Here is a 20583-nt window from a genome sequence, read left to right on the forward strand (position 1 = left end):
CGGCTGCACTGTCTTCCTGCCCTTTCTGTCCACATTCGTGTCAGACTCCGTTGGCCTCAGGGGTGACAGATGCCACAGGCCCCTCCCCCTCCATGTCGGAGGACGTAGCTCACCCAGTTACCCTGTGGGGCCACCAGGAAGCTAAGGAGGGTCCCCCTTCATTCAGTCACAGGACATTTGGCCTGCAGACCTCCCACGTCCTCCAGACCCAGTGGAACGCCTTTGGTGGTGTGTCCCCTTTCTACCCTGGCTTTCCACAATCCCCGGTGGCAATGGCCCACACATGTCCCCAAACCTTTTCCCTTGTCCCTTTCATCTCTGGCTCGGGGGAGGGCCCAAAAGTCTGAGAAGATGGTGACCATCCCTCCCAACTCCACCCCCAGGTCTGAAGGCCTCCCTGGAGCGGCTGCAGCTCGAGTACGTGGACGTGGTGTTTGCCAACCGCCCAGACCCCAACACGCCTATGGAAGGTAGGTTCTCTGTCGCAGGCCGGGAAGTTCTGAACCCGAGACTCTGAGGGCTGTGGGCACAGGCCTGCTGGGCGCCCCAGTCCCAGGCCTGCAGCCAGGAGGCAAGGCCAGGGGGGAGGGGAGGGCCAGACCTTCCAAGTAGGGGGAGCAGGCTGGGGAGGGGGGGGCCTGAGCTCAGCCTCTGACACCCTGCCCTCCCCAGGTGCACCCTGGCACATCTGGGCCCACACCTGATGCACACCTGGTTCCCTGCCCCTCCCGGTTTGGAACTGTGTAGAACGTTCTCTCAGCTGTTAATATTTTGTAACTAAAGGGAGTCACAACGTGATCGTGATGACTCGTTGCAAATGCTTCCTTCCTTTCAGTCCTTCTCCCCCGGGGGGGCTTCAGGGTCTTTGTTCTGTTAACTTGGAGGAGAAAAGCCGCACAGGCTTTGAAGGCAGTTTTGGTTTCTTAGGCGCTTATTCATTCTTTCCACTCCCGCGCCCTCCACCCCTCCCGTCCCGCCCAACTTCCCACGTCCGAGGTCTTCTCCTTGGTGCTCTCCTGCGGCGGGGACTTGGAAAATTCCGTCACGTCCGGTCGTTTTTTCTTCATTTGTTGATATACGTGCATGTGCGAGCTCCTGTGGGTGTGGAGATACGCCCGTGCTTTTTTTTTTAACCAAACAAGTATTCGGCGACAGTGATTTGTGCCTCCCTCCCGTGCCCTTTGTCACAGCACGCCTCTCCGTGTCCCCACAGCTATAAACTCTGGTCTCTTTAAATCTTTCTTTTATCACCAGGGGACCCATTTAGTTCCTCCAAGTCCAGGACATTCATCATAGAAGGTACACCGTGCCCTGGGCCCGACTATTGACTCCTGTGTCCGAGCTGCATTTTATGAGACAGCGGTTTTATTTACACAACTCTCTCCCCCGCTGACGAACTTCTCCATAAAATGCATAAGGGAGCCATGAGCACCCTCTGAGAACATCTTGCGAGTTCAGGGAAAGGCCCCCCCGGCCACGCTGTCATTCCATTCCTCCGTCCTTCTGTGCATGTGCCCCCTACCCCTCTCCCCCCGCCTGGCCTCGCTGAGATCGTTGGGGTGGCCGGCCGTCTGCCAGGGCCTCCTCGTGATTTGGGGATGCTGCGGTCAGGGCCTGAAAGCTTGACCCTTGACAGGCTGGGGGAGGCCCAGTTCCCGCCGGAGCAAACACACGGGGGACCCCAGAATATGCACCCCCCATAGATCTTGTCTGCTCCATAGCTCACGTTTGCTAAGCTCCTGCCCCAGCCAGAAGCAGCAGGGAACCCCAGCGCGAGCTGCCCCATGCGCAGGCTGCTCTGGAGTGTCCTGGCTGGTGTGGCACTCCTGTCCCTGGGCAGGCTGGGCCACCTGCCACTCTCAGCTCTTGCTATGTGGCCTGACCGCCCCCCGCCCCCCACTGAAATGGAACATTGTCCCCTTGAAGAATACCTTCACCAGCCAGGAAACTCGAGCCTGGGGGCAGCCTCTGCCTGCCCCTAAGCTAAGATTCCCCCAGGACCCCACGCCACAGGCAGGCCTTGGTCTCCCCCTGGGATTGGGCTGTGTTCCACGGTGGCAGGGCTCCCGCCTGCCAACTGGCACTGCCACCTGACCCCTCCCATGTATTATTTGTGACACAGCAGGAGATGCCAGGGGTTTGGGTGGCAGCTGCAAGGATTTGGTCCTCCTGCTTCTGTCCAGTGGCATTAAATATTGAGGCGAATGGGTTATCTCTAACAGTCCGTTTCTGGGGCCACCGACATCATGCTCGGGCAGAGGGGCAGAGTGCCGTGCTCCTGTGTGCGGGTCCCACGCCCCACCAGCCACTGCCTGGGACCCTCGGAGAGTCCAGGAGCCTGTGCCCCGGACCCCTGCCCTCTGGGGCCAGCCGCAGGCCTTCGCAGTCTGCCACAGTGGCCTTAACCCCCCGGTGCCGGTGGGCTCCCCTCTGCATGGAAGGCGCTACACCGTGCAGTCCCCTTGTGAGGAGGGAGCCGTGCCGGGGAGACAGGCTGGGGACAGGGGGACGTCCTCGGCTTCCCCGCTCCAGCATGTGGGCCTGAGCCTTGGCTGAAAGGAATCGGCACTTTCACTGCATGGTCGCAGGTGCCCCCAAGAGTGTTTCTAAAGGACCCGACAGGGGGAGCCAGGCCGGGCGCCTGGGCTCGGGGTTTGGATGTGGGCAGGTGTCTTCCTGGGACCCACAAGCCTCTCCAACCCCACACTACTGTCCTTCACATCGGCCGGTGTCGGCAGTTAAAGGGGCGGCCCATTGGGTTTGCGCTCCCCTGCCGGCCGGCCCTCCTCCCTGGGATGGACAAAGAGGAGCCCAGGCCCTGACCTTGACAAGGAGGGAGGACTGGGCGTGGCCTGCAGGTGTGGAAGCCTGGGTGTGGTTTTTAGGGGTCCTGGGCGAGTCCACTGAGACCACCACCCCAGAAGCCCCAGCCACTACAGCCTTCTCCTGAAGGCGGGACCGTAGCCAAGGGTCGGTGTCATGCCTTGTTTTAGAAACACTTGTTCGTCCACTCCACTCCCCACGCTGCCTCGGGCAGTCGGACTTGCAAGCACTGTATGGGGCTTGGAAAAACCCTAGGGGAGCCGCCTCACCCCACTGCACTGAGACACTGGCAACTTAAACGTGTGAGGCCAGGTTCTGCTTTTAAAACGACAACATCCCCGTGAGCTGAGACAGCCTAGATTGGATTTCTCAGAGCTTTTCTTGAGTGCAGACGGGGGCAGGCCCCTTCTCTCCTATTCGAAAGGAAGGCCTAGGGTTTCGGCGATTGATTCTCAGCTGTGCAGTGTTCATTCAGTTTGTTCCCGGAGAACGTGGAGACTGTGGCCGTCCTGCTGCAGGCCTGGGGCCTGCACAGGAGGGCCCTGTTGTCCCGGGAGCAGAGGCCCCCGCTGTCCTGTGCTGAGAGGCACGCTCCAGCCTGGGCCTGGCCCAGATGGGGCTGTCCACATCTCTTCTGGCTCTTCCGGACTCGAGGGGAGCTCCAGCCTGCAGCCCCCACCTCTGGGACCACCCAGAGTCCCACACCACATCCTGTGTCCCTACCGATGCCATCGTCACCTCTCCCTGAGGCTCTCCAGATGCCACTGAGAATCGGGGTTAGGCCGGAGGAACAGACCAGAAACAGGCAAACACTGCATTTACTTCCTGTTGCCTTTGGCCACTCTGAGGTTATCGTAATCCATTACCTGGCTCTGCCTGAGGATCGGGGTCCCTGATTCCTCCCCGGACTAGAGAACTGCCCCCTTCTAGACTCTGGAATCACGGTCTTTGGCCTCCCCTCCCCGCGTCCCTCTCATCTGCCACAGAAGCACCCCGTCCACACAGCAGCATTTTCCAAGATTCTGTAACACCTGTACCTATAGGGGAGGTTGTTTCCAAGACCAACGTCTTGGATCGAGGCTCACTTTTTTCTGTCGCCCTGGAGGCCCCGCCGCCCCTGAGTAGGAGCCGGGAAGTACACTGCTTGCAAGACATCTCCGCGCCCCCGTCCCTGCTCCTGGCGCCTGGCCTGTACTTGCAGAACATCCCCAGGCTGGGCCCCGTGCCCCCGGCCGCCCCCCACCTGCAGTTTCCCCTTCTCTCGTGACAGAGACCGTGCGCGCCATGACCCACGTCATCAACCAAGGGATGGCCATGTACTGGGGCACATCGCGCTGGAGCTCCATGGAGATCATGGTACAGTGACGCCCGCCCGGTGTGTCCCCACTCTGTGGGCGGGGATCCGGGCCCTGGCGGACAACTGTGACAAGTGGAAGTCACAGCTGCCTCACTGGGTGGGGTTTCTCCATGTTACCGTGGGGGGCTTCGCCTCTCTGAGCCTCGCGTCCCCCACCTGTGGGGCAGGACTGCTGGGGGGACCACCCCCCTGAGGCTGTCCTGAGGACTAGCTGGGAGAGCAGGCGTGAAGCTCTTCGCAGAGGTCCTGGAGCTTGAGTGACAGCGGTCTCACACTGGCACCGAGTGGGCGTGACCTCCCAGGCACCGTTAGGTTTGAGGGCTTCATGTGGACTAACAACCATTTAATCCTCATAACGTCCTGCAAGGTTGGCGCTGCTGCCCTGCCCTTCAGCTGTGCACTTGAGGCACAGAGACGTTGAGTCACATGCCCAAGGTCACACAGCTCGTGCTGAGATGAATGCCCAGGCCACGCCGCTCAGCATGTGGGTGGCTGCTGGGACCCCGGGCACCCACGTCATAATCCACCATGTTTTCCCCTCACCCGCCCTTCCAGAAAGCGTCCCCTTATTGTTCTTTCCCTCCACGGAAGCTTCCGGGGCCAAGGCTGCAGATGCTCCTTGCTATTTCTGGGGTATCCCAGAAGGGTCAGCGGGGTGGCCCTGTGCTCCTCAGAAGCAGGCACATGGGTGGGAGTGGGGGCTGGCGGGCAGAGGCCTGGGGCCTGTTCTTTCCTCTCAGGCTGACCTACCACCCTCATCTCCAGGCCCCTCCCAGCCCCCCGGGACCCCCTCATCCCAGTGTCCCAGATTTCTACTTCATCTAAGCAGTGCAGCGAGATGGTCACTTCTGGTTACACACAACCCTGGCAGCCCCAGCACCGTCCGCTGTGGCTGCGGCATCCGTGAGCACGTGCATCCCTCTGAGGCTGCCCGAGACCTGCAGTGTCTTCTCCCCATTTCACAGATGGGAGAGCCGAGCCCCAGCCGGAGGGGAAAGGGCCCCTTCCCCAGGGCCCGTCTGCAGACATCAGCCTGGGCTCACGACAGTCAGCTCCACGGAGTGGAGGCCTTAAGCCCCACGTTCCAGAAATGGGCTGATGCCGGCCATTCTCCCTCCCTCAACCGAGTGGTTTCTGCCTGTGCCACCATCCCGGGGCTGGGGGCCCCAAGTGACAGTCATGGCAAAAGCTGCAGCCACACGGCCAGCACGCACGGAATGCCCGCCCACCCTGCCAGGCACTGTCGTGAGGGCTGCAGGCACCACTGGCCCATTCGAACCTCATGACACATGGGGAAACTGAGGCCCAGAGGGGTGAGCCTCTTGCCCAAGGCCACCTGGCCAGTAATGCCAGAACCCAAGTCTCTCTACCAGGTTGTACTTCCCCTCAACCCCTTCAGCCTTGGGGTCCGACGACCCCATCCCCTTTCCCACCTCATGGCGGGGGCCTAACAGGCTCCCAGGAAAGCCGAGAGGAGGGAGGGGTGGCCCCTGGGTGGCCTTCCCTGGGGCGTCTCTGTGTCTCCTCCCCGATGCCCAGGCGGCCCCTACACCCACTGCTGGGCAGGGACCACCGCACCCTCTCTGCATCCTCAGGAGGCCTACTCGGTGGCCCGGCAGTTCAACCTGATCCCGCCCATCTGCGAGCAGGCCGAGTACCACATGTTCCAGCGCGAGAAGGTGGAGGTGCAGCTGCCCGAGCTCTTCCACAAGATCGGTGGGCGCCCCGCCCCGCCCCTTCCTGTCCCCCCTCTGCACCCCCACACCCACCCCAGGCACCCAGGGCTTGGCCTCACCTGGCTTTCCTCTCCCAGGAGTGGGTGCTATGACGTGGTCCCCTCTGGCTTGTGGCATCGTCTCTGGAAAGTACGACAGCGGCATCCCGCCCTACTCAAGAGCGTCCTTGAAGGTAAAGGAGGGCACAGGCGTTTTGTAGAGGCGAGGCCTCGGTGCTGGGTGCCCTTCCCCAGGCCCCTGCCCACAAGGTGGCTCAGGGAGTCCCAGCTGGCCTGAGCCCATGGCTGGAAGAGCCGCCCACTGTGGACAGGCCCAGGTGAAGAGGTCTCTACAGCCCCCTGCACCCCTTTAACATCCTCGTCAGTTCCACACTCACAACCTGGGCTGGGTACACAGATGCCTTTGGGATGCCCCTCCCCGGACACACACACTCAGGGCCCGGGGTGGCCCAGCTTCCTCAGTTGTCACTCAGAGGTGATTCCCCAGGACTAGCCGCCCCCCCACATACCTCTAAGAGGGGACTCAGGGAGAGCCTCCAGAATGCAGGGTCTGGGGGCAAAGCAGGCAGAGAAAGGCCAGGCCAGGGCAGATCCAGCACCGGAGCCCCGGGCCCCGGGTGCAAGGTCAGGGAGTCCCTGGGAAACACTGCAGCCCCCGGGGTGGGGGCCGGCTGACCGCACCCCTCTGTGCTAGAACAATGGCAGCAGCCCCCCTCTCGGGACGCCAGGCCTCCTGGGAGAAAGGGGTCAGTGGCTCAGGGGGCCCAGTCTCCTGGGGGTACCCACAGACAACGGGCTTCCCACCCTTCCAGCTATGCCCACAGAGGGACATGGTTGGGAGAGGGGGGTTCAGCGGGAGGTGCTGGCCTGGCTTCCAGTGGTCAGCCATCTGCAAGGTCCAGGTGACCCGCCCTTACCTGGTTCTCCCCCACCTCCAATCAGGGCTACCAGTGGCTAAAGGACAAGATCCTGAGTGAGGAGGGCCGGCGCCAGCAGGCCAAGCTGAAGGAGCTGCAGGCTATCGCTGAGCGCCTGGGCTGCACCCTCCCACAGCTGGCCATAGGTGACAGGGCTGGGGGTGGGGGCTGGCCATTGGTGACAGGGCTGGGGGCCGGGGCTGGGTTGGGAGACATCAGCAGTCCTTGATGCCTGGGCCACCCCCTTTATCAACCAGCCATGGGAAATGGGGGTTCCACACTCATGGGGGGAAGATGGGGTTCCCTGAGCACTTGAGCCTCCTCTCCACAGCGTGTCAGTCTGTGCCAGATTTCCCCCATCACCTCCCACCCATCACAGCTGAGCACTGGGCTGGCCAGGCCCCTCCTAGGCACCCCCAGACCCAGAGACTGGGCATCTCTGGCCCCATGAGGTCAGGGCAGAACCAGAAAGGGTACCTGCTGTGGGTGCGTCTCCCTCACCTCTGGTCTTGCTGCCCCCAGCCTGGTGCCTGAGGAACGAGGGGGTCAGCTCCGTGCTCCTGGGTGCTTCCAGTGCAGACCAGCTCCTGGAGAACATTGGAGCAATACAGGTGAGCAGGGGTCCTGCTGGGTGCCAGGCCCGGGGTCCCACCAGGGATCTGTCCGGCAGGGACTTGCTGAGCACCTGCTACGACGTGCTAGGCACAGGGCTCCGTCAGCCAGCCACCCACAGCCCTGCTCTGGAAGAGCTGGTGTTCTAGCCGGAAAGGAAAGTAAACAGAGAATTAAGTAGAGAATCAAGGGGATTACAGTAGGTGTCAGATCAGCGCTGGCGGGGTGGGGGGCTAGAGCAAGGGCAGGGTCTTCGGCAAGGCAGAGGGGAGGCAGAGCCATGGGCCCAGGGGAAGGGGTTGTCGGGGTGGGCTTGGGGGGAAGTGACGTGGGAACAAAGGCTTGGAGGCTGAGGCACGGAGGAGTGGGCCGTACAGACACCTGCGGGGGGAAGCATCCAGGCAGCAGGAAGAACCAATGGAAGGTCCAAGGTAGGGGTGAGCCTGGCAGCCGAGCCTGGGGGTGGGGGGCGGGGGGCCAGGCGGGAGTGAGCAGCTCCGTGGGACACCACGTCCTCTGAGGACTTCGGCAGTGATTATGCGTGAGGTGGGAGCCCCACAATCCCAAGCAGAGCAGGGGTGTGGTCTGACTTAGGGTTTAAAAGCATCCCCCTCTCTCTGGCTGCTGAGTGGAGGGGAGACTGGGGAACAGGGAGATGTGCTGGGAAGTGACAACAGGGGTCGGGGTGACCCTGGTAGTGTGGGGATGGGAGAGGTGGGTGCACCCTGGATGTCTGCAAGGTGGGCCAGCAGAACTGGCCGACATGCTGGATGTGAGGGGAGCGCATCAAAGACGCCCCTGGGTTATGTCACACAGAAGGCAGTTTCGGGGGTGGAAGTCGGGGGGGTGGCCATGGAGTCTACACTTCATGCCTTCCAGAAGGGTCTAGAGCACTCCGGAGTTTGAGGGGCCAAGCATAAACCAGGGCAGATCTCCTCTCTGCCCCAAACCTCTGGGAATCGAAAGCAGCGTCGTCCTGCCTGGCAGCTGCAGCACATTCCATGGTCCCATCTGCTTCAGCTGCAGCTCATTCCGACGGGCCTGGCCAGCGATGCGAGAGCCCATCACCCTCCTCCCCCTCCCCCTCCCCCTCCTCCTCCTGTTCCGCAGGCCAGTCTCGAAGGAATTCTGACTTGCTCTTGTCTTGGCACATAGGTCCTTCCCAAACTGTCGTCTTCCATTATCCACGAGATCGATAGTATTTTGGGCAATAAACCCTACAGCAAAAAGGACTACAGGTCCTAAGACGCCCTGCAGCCGGCCGGACACTTGCCGTTTCCCCGCCCCACCCCAGTCTCTGTGTTCTCCGCTCGCTTATGCTGTTTTGAAGCCAAGTCAGGAATGTGGTTCGCATCAAAAAGAAGACAACACGCCAAGATGTCATCAGGAAGGCATCCCAAAAGTCGCTGCAACACACCATCCACTGCTTTGCGGGGCCCGCAGCAGGCCGGGGAGACAGCGCTGAGGATCAGGGGGACGGCCGAGTGCTCCTACCCAGGCCTGCAGCCTCTGCTCATCCTCCAAGAAGAAACCGGCTCGTTTTCTCCCAGCTGGGGCCCTTCTCGGAGACCCCTCGAGGCCTGGCCAGGCGGACCAGTGGGGCCTGGGGGCAGGCAGGGCCGGCCTCTCCTCTACCAAGAACCCCCACCTGGTGTTGAGGGAAGGGAAGAGGAAACCCCACCCAGTCTTCCCGTGGCCTCCCCATGGGGGTCTCCTGCTGGCCAAGGGCTCCGGGTACTTCCAATAGGCCCAACCTCAGATGCTTCCCCACCCCTTCTGCACCACCACCTACCCCAGGGGGTCATTGCAGGGGTCCCTCCGTGCTGTCCCTTAACCCCTGCCTCCTCCCTGGCTGGCAGGGGTGGGGATCCAGGGGGATTGGCTCTGCAGTGTGGGACCCACAAAAAGTTTGGGCGTCTGATTGCAAGTTCATTGCCCCAGGTCTTGCTCCCAGCACAGTGCATGAGCCCCTGGCCAGAGCAGCAGGCACGCTTGGCAGGGGGCCTGGGGAGGGGGCTCTAGCCCGGGTCCCTCCAGTGCCTTACCTGCCCTCCCCACCAGGTACCTGGCCGCTGCCCCTCTGTCCTTGCCCCAAAGGCCCCTAGGTCGCGTGTGCTGAGCTGGACAGTGGCTGCCGACCACTCTCAGGAGAGTGGGCCCCTGCCCTGCCTGGGATGACCTGGGGGTGTGCAGAGAAAACAGGCTCAGACCCTTTCAGGCGGCTGTGGGTCTGCACACCCAGCAGCAGCCCCACAATGGAGGCAAAGATCCTGGGAGCCTCCCCCCCGAGAGGAGGCCCTGTGAGGCCTCAGACAATGTGGGGTTGGCGCGTCCCCCCCTTGGGGTGCTAAGTGTCTGTGCTCAGAGCTTGTGACCTGGGCAGATGGGCAGCAGTGCCACCCCTGGGACCCCCTACCCCCTGGAGCAGACTGGAGGCAGAGAGGAAAGACAGGACAGACTGCCAGCCCCTCCTCCGGCACCCCCACACCCCTCTCTCAGCCCAGGGGCAGGCACAGCAGGTCCTGCTTCCAGAGCAGCTGCCACAGAGGCTGCTGTTCTCTGGGGGGCCGCCAGTCCTGGCTGGGTGGGGCCAGAAACGCTTGGAGAAAACCTCAAAGGCTGAGAGGGGGCAGGGCGGACAGATTTCCCCACTCCTGACCTTTGCACTGACCCTGGAGTCTAAAACCTTCCCCCTCCTTGTAAGCCGGGCCTTCAGGGCTCTTCTCCAACCAGTCTCCTATAAGCTTCCCCTGGGGCAATGCCTGTCCCAGCCCAGGTGCCGACAGGTGGGCCCACCCAGTGGGCCAGATCACCCCTCATCACTGGGGAAGAGTGGCTGGGCCCCTCCACACTGCTGCCCCCAGACCCCCACTGTTGGAACAGGGGCCAGGCTGGCAGCAGGCCAGCAGTGGGGACGGCTGCCCCTCAAGCCTCCCCTGGGAAGGCTGAGCCCCTGCTGGCTGCTTGTTGGCCAAACGGAGGGAGACAAGGGCCCCCAGGGTGGAGCTTAGCAGGACCCAGCAGCCTCGGCCCTGGGGCTCTGTCCTCGGCCTGGGTCAGAGGTGTCCTGTTCCTCCACACCCACTGTTTCCAGGGGGAGGACCCCTCTACTTAGGAGGGCACTGGACTTGGAGAGAGGAAGCTGGATGGAAGCCCAAGGCCCTCCTTTTCAGAGCCTGAAAAGGAGGGTGAGGTGGTCCCAAACAGTGGCCTGGGCCCCACACAGCAGGGGCTAGCCTCTGGCCCTGCCCTTGGGGGTGCCCAACACAGGACGATACCAGGGCCGGGGTCTGTCTTCCTCATTAACAACACAGCCCACCATCTTCCATCCCACACCTGTGGCCAGAGCTGAGGCCCCATGGCACGCCAAAGAGGGCTCCCGTGGCCTCTGTTCTCCTCCAGTTCTGTAAATGACGCGCTTTTTCTCGCCTGTTTCTTTCAATGACCATGGTCCCTCAGCTACCTGCCCCCACTCTGCAGGCGAGACGGCCCGCGCCTCATGCTTCCAAACGACACCCCGCCGAGACACCGGCACCGTATTTATGGAATGACCGAATAAAACCCAAGCCCATCAGGTCCACGGCTTTCTGCTCCCCTCATTTCCGGTGCTCAGCACTCGGGTCAGGGCTGGGCAGTTGGGGGTGGGGGGGTTGCAGCCACCATTGAGCACATAGCCCTCAAAGCCTGGGGCCAAGGATGGTGGAGAGAAATGGGCCTTGGAGAGGCAGGGGTTGGGGACGAAGACCGCCGACACTACCCACCTCCCCACCCGCCCCATCCCGGTCTCTCTCAACACACACGCTCTGTCTGGGTGCTGGGAGGGTGCTGTGCCCTCTGGGGATACAGGGTGGGGCACAAGGGGGTCAGTGGGGTGTGTTTAGGGGTACAGATGGGAGGGGAAGGCACCACCCATGCACACCCCTCCTCAGGGTGCTCTCCTTCCAGCGAGGCCCTCAGCCCCATCAGGCTGTGTCTTCTCAGGTGGGACGTGGCTTCGGGCAATACCCCATTCCCCCCACACCCCTCCAGCCCCCAGCCCTCACCCCCGCACTAAATCAGTGAGAACCTCCAGAAAACACTTTGATTTAGTCCTTTCCCAAAGGATTTATTAAAACACAGAAAACCAAGACATACACACAGAGTACAAAGTGAAGGGGATCGTGTCCGCGACAGCCTGTCGAGCGTCCCACGCGTCCTCCCGAGGGTGGGACAGGTCCCAGCATACAGGGGCTCGGCTTCCGAAGCTCCAGCCCCACCCCCAGCTGGGATCCTCCCTGCTGGGACCCTCCAACCCGCCTGAAGCATCCCAGCCCCTTGGCTGGCTGGGACTGTCCCAGGGAAGGGGCGCGGCCCCTCTGCTGGGCCAGATACCACCCAGGTTCAGGGGTCCCGTCCCTCGTCTCCATGTTCGGGGGCTCAGGCTCCCAGCTCGATGTCCAGGGTTCAGGACACACACACACCCTACGGGCCCTTTCTGGGTTATCGCACCTAAAAAAATACTTTGTCTAAAAAAAAAATCTGAAAAACTAAGAAAAAACTCCGAAACACAACGCCAATGACTTTGGGCTGATAGACCACAACCTGTAAACTTCCAGAAATAGAAAATGGGGCTGAGCCGGCCCCTCCATGAAGACAGTGGCGGGCACAGGACAGCCACAGGTGCGGTGGGGAGACCCTAGGCCGGAACCTCAGCCCCTGCACCCTGCCCAAGCCCCTTCCCTGCCGCCATGCTCCACGGCAGCCTGTTCCCGTGTCCCAAGCCCCCAGGCCCACAAGAGCCCTGGAACCCAACACCTGGGAACAAGGATGTCAGATGTCACTGCGGCAAGACGTGGCCAGCCCCCCACCTGGTCAGGGGAGGCTCCAGAGGACCCCAGAAAGAGACCCCTGGTGGAGGCAACACCCGCTGTGGGTACCAGCAGGACCTTGGCTGCAATTTGCAGAAAACAAAGGAGCTTCGGCAGGTGGCCTGCAGGGCGGGTCTCCTGACTCGGGGTTCTGGGATGTGCTTCCAGGGCGGGCGTGTGCGAACCGTGGCTGTCGGGACTCAGTCCGTCCAACCCAAACTCCCCTGGTCGCCGGGGAGCCCCACAGGTGACGCTTTCGGAGACTGTGGCCCAAAGGTGGTTCAACAGAAAGCCTACTCGGCACTGGTTTAAATAATAAGGTGGTTGGGAACAATACCGCCGGCCAGCACGTCGGGGTTCTGATGGCTCACTGCAACCCTCATTCTGCCAGCCGCGGAAACCAAACCCAGCTGGAGATGCCAGCCCACCGCCCAGGGTGGAGACAACTGATAAACCAAGAAGAACACATTCTTAAGATCCTTTTTCTCTCCCAAAGCAGTTAGCGGAAACTCACTCCCCAAAGGTCTGAAGCCCCCTCCTGGGCCTGCAGGGTGCCGGTCACAGAGATAGGAGGTCTCCGGGAACCAGCAGTTCCCAGCAGAGGACACTGGTAAGACCAGGGGAGGGTGCAAAGATGGAGGGGACAGAGGAGACAGACGCCCCCTGGGAGGAAGGGCTGGGAGGGGGGGACCACAGGCCCTGGAGCTGGAGCAACGGAGACACATCCCTGTCCCACTGCCATGTGCCTCCCAGCCTGACATCCAGGACCGTCCACTGTGGCCAGCGAGGGCCGGCCCTGTTCCCAATGAGGCCGACCGCAGGAAGGGGAACATCTCAGGGCCCTGGGTAGAGAAGGGCTCTCGGCGATCCCCTCACCTGTGGCCCGAGCCAGGAGACTTTGCAGGGAGGCACTGACCACAGGGGACACACACACGTGTGAACCGCAGTGAGCGGGAAGGACCTCACCATTCCTGGGGGTGGGGTCAGCTGCTGCCACATGTGTGCCCTGGAAACCTGCAGGCCACTTCGGGGACCCTCCCCGCTCCACCCATGTGCAATGCCAGGCGGGGTCTGCCTTGGAGATTTTGATCAGGGTGGAGTACAGGGCTGCCTAGGTGGAGGGGCTTTGGGGGGTCCGGCCCTCCAGGGTTCAGAGAGAGCCATTCACACATGAGGATGTCTGGGGCTCCGTGAGGGCCGGCGAGTCACCCAGCTGTCCTCAAGGTGAGCCGCCAAATCCTGGCCCCAGTCCTGGCCCAGGGAGCTGAGCCCAACCCCCTCCTGGCACCCCCATCGCCAAGCCCAGCTTGCCTGTCACTCAAACAGCATTCTCACCCAGGGCATCTCCCCAGGAAACCCAAGGCTCTGAAATCCAGGCTGAGCATCAGACGGACAGGCCCGGGCTTGGCCCACCCCAACCCCACACCTGGAGCGTTACAGGGGGCCACTGGCGGGGCAGAGGAGGGCCAGGACATGAAGCCTGGGATGCCTCGGCAGGGACAGTCCCTGACCCCAAGCACAGCTTTCCCACGCCCTCTGAGAACATATCTAGGGCATCGGTGGCCCTGTGCGGGGTGACAAGAGCCGGGTCGAGGCCTCTCCATAGACAGAAACAGGGATAAGCCCGCACCCCGGGGAAGCCTGGCCTCTCCACGTCCGCAGGCCCAGACATGGTGTGACCACCTCCCAGGGCACAGGGCAAGGCCAAGGGCTCCTGCAACACCTTCCACGCTTCTGTGGCCTCTCAGCTGAGATGCTAACGACAACCTGCCCCCGACCACGCCTGGCAGAGGGCCCAGAGGAAGGTTCTACCGCCCCCACGCCGCCAGCTGCTCGGGCCTCTCCCCCACCGCCAGGAGCGCACACTGGCAGAGTCCAGGGACAGACACCTGCTGATGCCCCTCCCCCAAGGAGACTGCACACACCTGGTGGCCCTGGCAGGAAGGGGGTGCCCTGCCCTAACCCGGGCGTCAGCCGGGTCTCCACCACTGAGCTGGCCAGCGGCCCCCCAGTCCTGACCCACCTGGCACTGGGGGCTCCACATGGGCAGGGGGCAGAGCAGAGGGACAGGTGGGTGGGGGCGCACCAAGAGCTCCCGGGCTGACGCAACGCTTCATCCTCCCAGCTGGGCCACGTCCAGGGCAGCGGCGGGGCTTCCGGGGGCTCCGTCCAGCCTGGGGCCCGACGCCAGACAGACCTGTGCTGCAGGTTCAACTCCTCCACACGCCACTCAACTTTTACCAAGACCAACTTGTTCGAGTCTTCGATAGGAAAGCTCAAGAGATGTACAAATAAACGGAATCTCCTCTAAGAAGTTGCTGTGGCAAAGGGGGCCCAGGGGCGCGTCCCCCATGGTGCGGGTGTGACGCTGGGTGGGACACTTGGGTTATGATGAGGTGGCACTTCGGGCCCCCGGCACAGCCAGGCTGGCCCCGTCCCCCACGTAATGGCATCACTCCGGTTCCCTTTCTGTCCCACGGTGACAACGGCTCCTAAAAAGGCGGCAGCTTTTCTCTCCTGTGGGGGTCGGGCAGGTGGCCCGGCAGGCGTGGCTGCGAGAGGCAGATCACGGGTTACACATGCAGGCAGTCAGGCCTCCATCGTGGGGGACATCCCACAGCCTGTCACTACCCCACCAGCTGTCTGTCATGGGCAGCAGCAATCAGAGGGGACTCCCTCGCCAAGATCCCCCAGAGTGCCCAAGAGGGCCCTAGGAGTGGACAGTCCCCAGGGGCGGCCAGCCTGGAAACCCCTCCCCTCTGCAGCTCCATCCTGGAGCAGAGTTGGTGCTCCATCCTGGGACAGACAGGGCTTGGTGGGAGCCGGGTGAAGTGGAATACTGTGTTTTTCGGACTATGAGATACACTTCCCCCCCCCAAAATTGGGAGGAAAATGGGGGTGCATCTTATAGTCCAAAGGTAGCTTACCTGGCTCATTTGGGGGACGGGGGCGGCGGTGGAGCGGGTTTTTTTTTTCCTATTTTCCTCCTCTAAAACCTCTAGGTGTGCCTTATGGTCCGGTGCATCTCATAGTCCAAAAAATATAGTAAGCGCCCCTCTCCTGGCCCCACCGCATCCTAAGCCACCTTCCTGCTCCTGGGCAGGGAGTAGGGGTGGGACAAGAGGTAATGTCCTGGGGCGCCCACCAAGCAGCAGGGCCGTGGAGACAGGAGAGTGGAGGCAGGGTTCTGGGCTGGGGCCAGTGGTGGTCCCTGACTCACTGCCACGGACACACGTGAACATACACGAGCACACCCCTCTGTGACCTGGAGACCTGGGCAGACACACTGGTCCCAAGACGGCCCCCAGGACAGAGGAGGCTGGGGCAGGGGGCTCCAGGCACGCTGGCGAGACCCTCAGAGCCCCAGAAGGCAGCGAAGACCCCACGGCTCAGGGGCGTGGATCAGGCATGGGGACCAGGGTGATCCTGGCCAGGCCTGACCTGCAGAGGCAAAGAGGGCACAAGGGGCGCTGGGACGTCCAGGAGCGGCCTTACCTCAGCTGGGAATGAGCGTTGCAAGAGAGGGAAGTCACGGGGCGGCTAGATGTCTGTCAGAAAGAGAGGAGACCTCGGCTTGCCCGGGGCGGCGGCGGGCCGGCGGGGCCCTGCGGGGCGCCCCGTGCATGCTGCCCGGGAGCAGACGGGCACCTACCAGTCACATAGGGCCCCAGGGGCATCTGGTTGTAGTTGACAATCCCTCCCGGTCCAGGGCCCCGGAAGTTGGGCCCAAAGCTGTTGTTGTACATCTGGGAGGAGCCGAAAGCGCCCTGGAGGCAAGGACTCAGGTTTAAAGGTCACAGTCCCGCACCTCGGAGGAGGACGCGCACGTGGGAGAGGGACTCGCTCGGGGCACTGACCTGCTGGATGGTGGGGTCGCCAGCGCGGTTGGTCAGGCGGCTCAGGATGCTGCGCTCCGACATCTGGAGGCGGGCGGCCACCGGGGGGATGCGGGACAGCATGGAGGGCAGGCGCGTCACGTCCGCCTTCATGTCGCTCAGCAGCTCCTCCAGCTGGTTCAGGACTGCAGGAGGGAGGGTGAAGGGGTGGGCAACCCACTTACTGGGGGCTGGGGCTTACTGACAAGGCTGTGTCACTGCACTGGGGGGTGGCAGGGGTGGGGATGGGACACTCCTCACCTGGCCCTCCCAGGCCTGCGAAGCAGACTTGCCACCAGGGAGCAGGGTGGGGTTCCCCATTGTAGAGAGGAGGGCAAGACCCTCTGAGCCAACACTGGGCTTCGCTCCAGGCCCCAGTCTGTCTCCTACCTCCCAGGGAGGCCTGCAGCCCCCATCCTCCACTAGGGACAGGGTGGGGGTGCCCACAGGCAGAGTGGCCTCAGGAAGCCTCTTCCAGACAGAGCAGGGGCCAGTGAAGCCAGGGAGCCCCTCCCCCAAGCCAGCCTGGAGCTTCCTGAAGGTTTGGAGAATGAGGGTCAAAGGTCTGAATCCTGGAAATCTTGGGCAATGCCTTCACCTCCCTGAGTTTCAGTGCCCCCATCTTTAAGACGGGGTCATAACCCTCATCACTTAAGGATATTAGGAGGATTACAGAGATAAGGTATTCAAAGAGACAACGGTACAGGCAAGGCCTAAGGGACGGGGCCATCCTGGCCAGGGCCCGTCCCCAGGTCCCCAGCCCCACGCCCCCATGGGCACCGCCATGAGGCAGGGCCACAGGGCAGCCTGCCCAGAGTGGGCTCGCTCACCCTTGTGCAGGACGGCATTGGCAGGCTTGTTCCCGGCAAGGGACTCCTTGGACAGGTGCTGGTGGCTCTCGGCAAGGCACTCCACCTCGGCCAGGCGGGCGTTGAGGGCCATGGCTGGGTGGTTGGGGTCCTGGGTCATGTTGAGGTATGCGGCCCTCCGGAGCTGCTCCTCAATGACCAGCGCCTGCTCCAGCAGCTGGAGGGCAGGGCGGGGAGGGCTGAGCACCAGCCCGGCCCCTTCTCCATCAGCACCCCCACCCCCAGACTGAGGCTCTGGGCAGAAAGAAGGAAGGACACACCCCCACCCAGCAGTCCCTCCTCATCCGATCTTGGCCACGCCTTGGAGCCCTCACCACGCTGGGTTCTCTGTGCCCATCACCCAGGGCAAGGCCCCAGAACCCTGTTAAGCAACTGACTAATGAGCCCCCTTCGTGGGAGCCTGGTCCCCATCCAGATACATGGGGAAGGGGTTACTACTCGATAACTCCCTACCCTGCCCCCGTTGGAGCCCCACACCCCCGCAGCCTCTGACCTTGAACCTGCGGGCCAGGAATTTGTTTTTCATCTCCAGGTAGTTGCCCTTGTGGATCTCAGACTTGAAGGGCTCGTTGAGGATCATGTACCTGGGGTCGTTCTGGATGTCCTGCCAGCGGGCGTAGCCGTGCCTGGGTGGGCACCGTTAAGGACAAACCTGGCCACGGGGCAGGGGCCTGCACGCGTTCAGAGTCCCGCCTGTGCGTTCTCGGGGGAGTCACAACCTGGGCTGCTGGATGAGCGTGTCGATGACGATGACGTGACCATCAGCGGACACTGACAGGTGCCCACGGGGGCACAGGTATGGCCAGGAGGCCTTGCAGGGTTAATTCCTACACCCCCACAACCCGAGTGGGGGGCAGGGCGAGACACGTTCCAGTTCTACCCTCACAACCTGTATGGACCTCACTTGGAAATAGGGTCTTTGCAGAGGTACTCAAGTTAAGAAGGGGTCACACTGAGACAGGGCAAGCATCGGCCCACTGACCTGTGTCCTTGTAAGAGGACATTTAGACACAGGCATGCGACACCGGAAAGATTAGGGTGATGTAGCTGCAAACCAAAGGGTGCCAGGGAGTGACGGCCACCACCAGAGCTGGGGAGATGCAAGGAAGGGTCCCCCCCGAAGCCTCCTCAGGAACAAGAGACACAGAATGTCATCTGCTCAAGGTCCCCCAGTTATGAGAGTCAGGCAGCCAGGCTCTGACACCCCCGTGACAGGGATCAGCCACTGTGACCCACAGCCTGGTTTTGTAAATAAAGTTTTATGGGGACACGACCACGCTCACTGGTTTACATACTGTCCGTGGCCACTTGGGCTGCCACGGCAGAGGAGAGGGGTCCCTGCAACACCTTCACTCTCTGGCTCTGGGCAGGCGTGGTCCACCAGCTCCTGCCCACAACGTCCCACCTCCCATAGCGGCAGCTGGCCCCACTCAAGGCTGGCACGAAGGCAGCTGGCGGGCGCCGTCCCCGCATCTCCAGGCAGCCCTCTCCTTGCCTCCAGGAGGTCTGTGCTCAAATGTCACCTTCTCTAACCATCCCACTGGAAACGCAACCCCCACCCCACATGCGGCCTCTGCCCCTTCCCTGCTCTATCACGGTCTGTTGGACCCCACACTCCGCTAACTTACGGTGCTCACCGCCTACCCCCGCAGGATGTGAGTTCCAGGCAGACAGGGGTCGGGGGCTGCTTTGTTCACAGCCGCCTGTGGAGTCCCAGGGATGGGCCGTGACTTATTAGCTGTGTCCCTGGGTAAGTCCCTTGGCCTCTCTGAGCATCCATCTCCCCCTCTGTAGAAAGGGGATCACAGTGTCCCTCATGGGAAGGGGCTGTGAGGATGGAGTATTGGGGGTAATGGGATGAGCTGCTGCTATGGTTGTCATCATTGTCATCGTCATCATCATCGCTGTCACCATCATCCCCAGGAAAGAGGCCCTGGACCCCCCCCACATGCCTCGTGCCACCCTGAGGTCTGCAAGGGGACCGCCTGAGGCCTTTGGCCAGGCTGGGCCGAAGATACGTCACGATGCCTGCCAGCAGCCAGTAGTCGTGGCGCCGGTGCCAGATGTCATAGATTTTCCCCGAGGACACAGCGGCACGCTCTTCATTCTGCCACAGTGTGTGCAGCTCTAGGAAGCAGCCAGAGGGACAGAATGAAGTGCCCCCCAGTCCCTCACCAAGGTGGGCCTGGGAAAGCCTGTCCTCCCTGCCTACTCTCCTCCCTCTCCTAGAGGTTCAGTGTTACCAGAAAAGGTTACACAGTGGGCTCTTATCAACCACTCACACTTTAGTATAAAACAGCCATCTGCCCAGACTCCCAGGACCCAGCAGTCAGGAAGGCTTTGACACCCGCCACCCCAGCTCTCTGCCCACCACCCCACCCCAATACCTGTGAAGCCCCCATCTGCGATGTTGAACATGAATTTGAACTTTCCGTTCTTGTCTTCCTTCTTCCCCTCTTCGTCTTCCTCTTTGTCACCATTTTGCTGGGTTTCGATGGGCTCCTTCTCCTCAACTTTGGTGTCATCTGTGGGAGGACAGACCCACGCTCACTCATCATCCCAAAGGCACTGCCCAGGGGCCTCTGTCTGCCGAACGCTGGGGTCCCAAAGGCAAGTGGAGACATGTCTCCCCACCCCCCAGGGGCTCACTGAACAGAGGGGTGTCACGTGGACAAGCCGGCAGCACCCACCCCCATCTAAGCAGGCAGGGCTGGCTCCTGGCCCGGGTGCCTCCTTCCCACCCCATCAGGTCCACCTGGGAACGGGGCAGCTTATGTTCAAGAACGGCAGCATGATCTTAGGGGTCTGATCACAGGACAACTGCTCCAGAACATTCCATCACCAGAGGTGCACAGGGCTTCCAGCTGAGCCCCAGCGCTCTGGGCCAAGCTCTACCGCAGCTCTCCTAACTAGCCTTCTTCCTGGCGGTGGCTGGGCCACAGGAGAGGTCGGGGGGTGGGGGGGCTCTGCCTCCCACAGGGCTGGAGAGTCCCAGTCCCCACACACCAGCTCCAATCAGGGCCTAAAGCTGAGGGGACAGTGCCCAGGAGGCCCCAGAAGTCCCAACAGGGTCCAGACGATGCCCTGAAGAGATCAGGGGACCCAGGACAGAGCACACACAAGAGCTCCGACCTGGCCTGAAATCGCTGCTCTCCCCTCTGCTGTGCATCAGGCTCAGCTCCAGCTTGTCCAGAATTTTCTCCTTCTCGGGGAGAGCCTCTTCTGTAAGACACGGGGTGTGCATGAAGTGGGGGGATGGGGTCCAGTAAGGGCAGAGGGGACTCGGCTGGTGGCTTTCCAACTCCACACAGAGCCCTATCCATCCTTTTACTCAAGAGTCCACAGGGGTCATCCAGGAGCACTCCTCTGGGGAGGCAAGACAGGGGCATGGAGCCCCCATCCCAGCAGCACCCCTCCCCCAAAACGCTCCCCACCGCAGCAATAACCACTGCTCTCGAAAACACAAACCCTCCCACAAACACCCAGAAATGTCAGGCAAACGCGCATCATGGGGAGGAACGCACATGTGAGCTCCCAGAAGAGGAGCA

At 62.1% G+C, this 20583-nt stretch overlaps 2 protein-coding genes across 10 annotated transcripts in view; one reads left to right on the forward strand and one right to left on the reverse strand.

Annotated features, from left to right (window-relative positions):
* KCNAB2 (potassium voltage-gated channel subfamily A regulatory beta subunit 2) overlaps positions 1–11016 on the forward strand; it is a 65196-nt gene extending 54180 nt beyond the window's left edge. For 8 of the 9 annotated variants that reach the window (XM_024554171.4, XM_071220828.1, XM_053920271.2 and 5 more), the window contains 7 exons: positions 384–470; positions 4094–4179; positions 5776–5896; positions 5994–6088; positions 6858–6978; positions 7355–7443; positions 8600–11016. In XM_024554171.4, the coding sequence (XP_024409939.1) occupies positions 384–470; positions 4094–4179; positions 5776–5896; positions 5994–6088; positions 6858–6978; positions 7355–7443; positions 8600–8689 (689 nt within the window). In that variant the 3' untranslated portion in view covers positions 8690–11016. Of the gene's footprint in view, positions 1–383; positions 471–1254; positions 1300–4093; positions 4180–5775; positions 5897–5993; positions 6089–6857; positions 6979–7354; positions 7444–8599 lie in introns of all 9 variants that reach the window. The other variant, XM_053920272.2, reaches the window with a different exon arrangement.
* Positions 11017–14803: 3787 nt separating this feature from the next.
* Positions 14804–20583, reverse strand: part of CHD5 (chromodomain helicase DNA binding protein 5) — a 48383-nt gene continuing 42603 nt past the window's right edge. Inside the window, exons 34-42 of the mRNA XM_053921469.1 lie at positions 20168–20257; positions 19423–19560; positions 19054–19162; positions 17529–17661; positions 16997–17192; positions 16149–16312; positions 15944–16058; positions 15787–15839; positions 14804–14843 (exon numbers count right to left, since the gene is read on the reverse strand). Coding sequence (XP_053777444.1) covers positions 15832–15839; positions 15944–16058; positions 16149–16312; positions 16997–17192; positions 17529–17661; positions 19054–19162; positions 19423–19560; positions 20168–20257 — 953 coding nt within the window. The 3' untranslated portion in view covers positions 14804–14843; positions 15787–15831. The remainder of the gene's footprint in view (positions 14844–15786; positions 15840–15943; positions 16059–16148; positions 16313–16996; positions 17193–17528; positions 17662–19053; positions 19163–19422; positions 19561–20167; positions 20258–20583) is intronic.

The sequence above is a fragment of the Desmodus rotundus genome, chromosome 3 (genome assembly GCF_022682495.2).
Source record: "Desmodus rotundus isolate HL8 chromosome 3, HLdesRot8A.1, whole genome shotgun sequence".
In the NCBI taxonomy this organism is placed as follows: domain Eukaryota; kingdom Metazoa; phylum Chordata; class Mammalia; order Chiroptera; family Phyllostomidae; genus Desmodus; species Desmodus rotundus.